Source organism: Serinus canaria, chromosome 28 (genome assembly GCF_022539315.1).
Source record: "Serinus canaria isolate serCan28SL12 chromosome 28, serCan2020, whole genome shotgun sequence".
NCBI classification, from domain to species: Eukaryota; Metazoa; Chordata; class Aves; order Passeriformes; family Fringillidae; genus Serinus; species Serinus canaria.
In genome coordinates this window covers 1,798,903-1,803,468 of record NC_066341.1, presented here as the reverse complement: position 1 = coordinate 1,803,468, position 4,566 = coordinate 1,798,903, and the positions used below count along the sequence as shown (strand labels likewise).

General features: G+C 61.9%; 1 protein-coding gene across 1 annotated transcript; it reads left to right on the top strand.

Annotated features, from left to right (window-relative positions):
* The first annotated feature begins 1,063 nt into the window (after positions 1–1,063).
* RPS15 (ribosomal protein S15) lies at positions 1,064–3,667 on the top strand. Its single transcript, XM_009096909.4, has 4 exons — positions 1,064–1,177; positions 1,520–1,605; positions 2,724–2,958; positions 3,506–3,667. The coding sequence occupies exons 1-4, from the start codon at positions 1,175–1,177 to the stop codon at positions 3,617–3,619; spliced, it is 438 nt and encodes a 145-aa protein (XP_009095157.1). The 5' UTR covers positions 1,064–1,174; the 3' UTR covers positions 3,620–3,667.
* Positions 3,668–4,566: the final 899 nt, after the last annotated feature.

The following is a 4,566-nucleotide window of genomic DNA, read 5'->3' as shown; positions in this document are numbered from 1 at the left end:
GCCTGTCTCCATTTTTCTGGGTTTTTTTTGCTTTTGTGAGTGTGGGTTTTCTGGAGAAGTCCCTCGGCAGCCCTGGGAGTCCTTGGGGCAGCTCTGCTGGGCCTGTGTGGTGACACCAGCTGTACCCTGTGCCCACCCTGCTGGGTGGCACTGCCAGGAAGCCACTGCTGCACGGGGTCTGACCTGGGGAGGGATTCTCCAGCCTGAAGAGCTTTGATCCAGCCTGATGCAGTGAAGGGCTCGCTCCTGGTGTAATTGATCATTGTCAATGAGGTGGAGCTGGGGGTGTGTTGGGTTGTGTCTGTGCTGTGCAGGTTGCTGCGTCGCTCCTGGCAGGACTTGCATCAGTTCAGAGGGAATTTTGTAGTTTTTGGCTCTGGTTCTGCTTGCTGTGTGTGAATCCTCCGGGCTTGAACCCTCATAGCTCTGCTCTTGCTCCGTTACATCGGTGAGCTCGAAATTCCTGCTGGAACAGGAGCTGCTCCAGGAACGGCTGTGCAGGTGTCACTTGTGTGACCAGCTGGACCCCCTCAGGAGCGTAAAACCGTGGAAATGGCACAGCACCACCCTGGAGCCTCGGGGACACCTGGAGCAGAGGACACCCAACATCTTCACCTTCTACTGGGACAAAACCCTTTGGATTTGGCTCCTGTCTGTGCTGAACCAGCTCCTCCAGGCCCGTGTGTGCTGTTGGATCTGGAACCTCCTGCCGGGGGCCAGACCAGACCAACCTGTGCCGAACGAGCCGGTTCTGCTGGGCCGTGCCCGGTGTGTCCCCACCTCACCCCGCAGCTCTGGCCCCCGTGGGAAGGTGAAGCTCCACGGGTGAAAGACGAAGGCGGCTTCCGAAAAAGGCCCGGGATGCTCTGAGCCGGCCCGGGGTGGCTGCGAGGTCCAGGTGGCTGTGACCTGTCACTGCTGGGTTTCCACCTTGGGCCAGCGGGAAGGAGCGGTTTCTTTGGAACCCGAGATTTCCCTGGATCACCAGGGGCAGGTTCGGGGGGAAGAGGAGGCTCCGTCCCTCACTGCTGTCCCCAGGCTGCGGCCCCTTTAAGGGCAGTGAGGGCGGAAGCGCTGCCCGGGCGCGGCTTCTCCGCCCGTTCCGCCCGAACGGATCTCGCGAGATCCGCCGCTTCCGCCCCGAGCCCGGCCTTTCCGACCAACCCCGGCCAAGATGGTGGGTGCTGAGGAGGCCCCGCCGGCGCCATCGGGCCCCATCCGCCGCCATCCGGGCTTCACCCGCCGCGCCGGCGCCGCCCGGGGCTCGGGGCTTTCCTGGGGGACGGGGAATGGGCCTCACCGGGGCGCTGCAGGGGTTCCCCGGCCGGGCGGGGCCCAGCGCGGCGGGAGCGGGGCTGAGGGGAGGGAGCGGCCTGGGCGCCCCGCGGAGCTCGATGGGGCCGCGGCCTTCCCGTGTGCGGGGCGGGGAGGGCCGGCCCGAGCGGTCTTAAATCCCCGGGTCCCCCTCTCGAGCGGCCACGACCCCCAGCTCTGACCCGACTCCCCTGTCCCGCTGCAGGCGGAGGTGGAGCAGAAGAAGAAGCGAACCTTCCGCAAATTCACCTACCGCGGGGTGGACCTGGACCAGCTGCTCGACATGTCCTAGTAAGGGCTAGGGAACCCCCGGGCTGGGGTTTGGGGGTCCGGGGAGACGGTTCTGCCCCATGCTCAGGTTGTGTTCAAATTTCGGCAATAACGGGGGTTTGGGTGCTCAGCAGTTGCATTTTGGGCTGTTTAAAGTCCCTCAGTGGGTGGCACCGTCAGTGTGGGGTCCCAGCACCCTGCTCCAGGCTCGGTTCGGGTGATGCTGAGGTTGTGGGCCCCCCGGAGCTCCCTGAGGCCGAGCTCCGGGCTCACTTGGGGTAACACTGTTACTTTGGGGTCTCCCTACTGTGTACCCCATCTCAGTCTGGGTGACACAGACTTTAGGGTCTCCGCGGGGCTGTACCCTGGCTCACCTTGACTCTTGGGGGTCTCTCCAGGTCGTACCCCAGGCTCAGTTTGGGGTCCCTGGGGGTGTCCCTCGGCTGTACCCCAGGCTCATTTCGGGGTAACTCTGTGGCTCTGGGGTCTCTGGGCTTTCTCCAGGCTGTTCCTCAGGCTGGGTTAGGGGTCCCTGGGCTGTACCCCAGACTCTGTCAGGGTAACTCTCTGGCTGTGGGGTCTCTAAGGTCTCCCTAGGCTGTAGCCCAGGCTGGGTTAGGGGTCCCTGGGCTGTTCCCCAGGCTGGGTTGGGCTCACTGGGGGTGTCCCTAGGTTGTTCCCCGGGCTCTGTCGGGGTACCTCTGTGGCTGTGGGGTGTCTGAGCTCTCCCCAGGCTGGGTTGGGGTGTCCCTGGGCTGTTCCCCAGGCTGGGTTGGGGTGTCCCTGGTCTGTCCCCCAGGCTCAGTTTGGGGTTCCTGGGGGTGTCCCTGGGCTGTTCCACAGGCTCTCTCTGGGTAACTCTCTGGCTGTGGGGTGTCTGAGCTCTCCCCAGGCTGTTCCCCAGACTGGCTTTGGGGTCCCTGGGCTGTCCCCCAGGCTGGGTTTGGGGTCCCTGGGCTGTCCCCCAGGCTGGCTTTGGGGTCCCTGGGCTGTTCCCCAGGCTGGCTTTGGGGTCCCTGGGCTGTTCCCCAGGCTGGCTTTGGGGTCCCTGGGCTGTCCCCCAGGCTGGGTTAGGGGTCCCTGGGCTGTCCCCCAGGCTGGCTTTGGGGTCCCTGAGCCGTCCCTGTCCCTTTTGGCAGCGAGCAGCTGATGCAGCTGTACAGCGCGCGGCAGCGGCGGCGCCTGAACCGCGGCCTGCGCCGCAAGCAGCACTCGCTGCTCAAGCGCCTGCGCAAGGCCAAGAAGGAGGCGCCGCCCATGGAGAAGCCCGAGGTGGTGAAGACCCACCTGAGGGACATGATCATCCTGCCAGAGATGGTGGGCAGCATGGTGGGCGTCTACAACGGCAAGACCTTCAACCAGGTGGAGATCAAGGTGAGCTGGTGGCTCTCGCACTGAGCTCAGCGTCCGGAGTGTTAATTTCTAACTCTTTGTAAATCCTGCTCATTTCCCTGTGTCTGCGGGGGTTCCAGGCTCCTCCTTGGAGCAGGGTTGGTTCAGAGGGACGCCTGGAGGTGTCATCCCAGGGAGGGCCAGTTCCCACAGGGATCTCAGTGTGGCTCTGAAGCACTGAAATAACTGTGGAGTGATCCGTGTGCTCAGCTCTGGCTCCCAGCCTGCCAGCACTGCTTTGGGATGAAACAGATCCCTGAGCTTTCCCAGGAGTGGAATTACCAGGGGGGTGCTGTCACTTGATAACACCAGTGGGATTAAGTGCCATTTCTTGCTCCTACCTGGCGTTAAATCCCACCTGGAAGGGCACAAATGCCCCTGTGGCTCCTGTGTCACCTCTCCCAGGAAGGGCAGAGCTGGGGAAGCCCATCGAGGCACCAGGGGAGGAGCCCAGCTGGAATAACGGGCTGGGAGGGGGATGTCCCTCTGTCCCCTGGCGCTGTCCTCAGCCCGTTCTCTCCACTTGCAGCCCGAGATGATCGGCCACTACCTGGGCGAGTTTTCCATCACGTACAAGCCGGTGAAGCACGGCCGGCCTGGCATCGGTGCCACCCACTCCTCCCGCTTCATCCCGCTCAAGTAGCTCCGGGAGGGAGCCTCCTGCAGTGTAAATAAAGAAATTCCACCTGGATCCCTCTGTCTCCTGCCTCTCCATTCCTGGGGTGTGCTCAACTCCACTCCACCATCACTGGATGTTTTCCTGAGTATTGCCAGGGTTTTTGGCACTGCTTTCTGTCAGCACCTGCAGCAAACTTAACATCTTCATGTGGGTTTAGTGAATGAAATAAATTCCTTGTTCTTATCTGGGAAGTGGGGAATGGCACTTTAATATTTACAGCATTTCCATGTATTTAACTTTATTTGTTAATAAAGTTAAATACTGGGAATGCAGAAATGTGGAACTGGGGGAAGGCAGGGGGGGTTCCCAGGCTCAGAACCAGCCCAAGTCCCAGGAGAAGCTGCCAAGGCCCATCACAGGATGTCAAAACCCCAAACTTTTTTTTTTGTCCCCAATTTGGGAACCCAAAGGATTTTGGTGGCAGGGATCACAGAGTGGCATCGGGTGGGGGGTGAGCTGAGGCTGAGAGGGAGGGATGTGTTAGGGGGATGCTCAGGGGTGAGTTCATTCCGGGTGGATGATCCTGAGCCGAGCCAGATGAACTCAATGCTGGTCACCAGTGCCATGTCCCGTGGAGAAGGACATTTGTCCTAGGGTGGTCCTGCCTTGTCCCTACTGCTGGCTGGGTCCCTTGGGGACTGCTCAGGGATCCCTTGGGGCCCAGCTCCAGCTCTTTAGGTCTCACACCCTACACATCCCATTGCTGTGGCGGGTGGTGCTGGGGCCGTTTGTCCTTTAGGGAAAGCCCCGGGCTCCGGGTCCCTTTTTGTACAATGTGACCTCGAGAGGGTGGCCTCGCTGGTGGCGGCGGGGACAAGAGGGCTGGTGTCACTGTCCTGCTGGTTCACTGTCCAGCTGGGTCACTGTCCAGCCGGGGCCGTGTGGCGTCTCAGGCCCTCGGGGCGATGCCC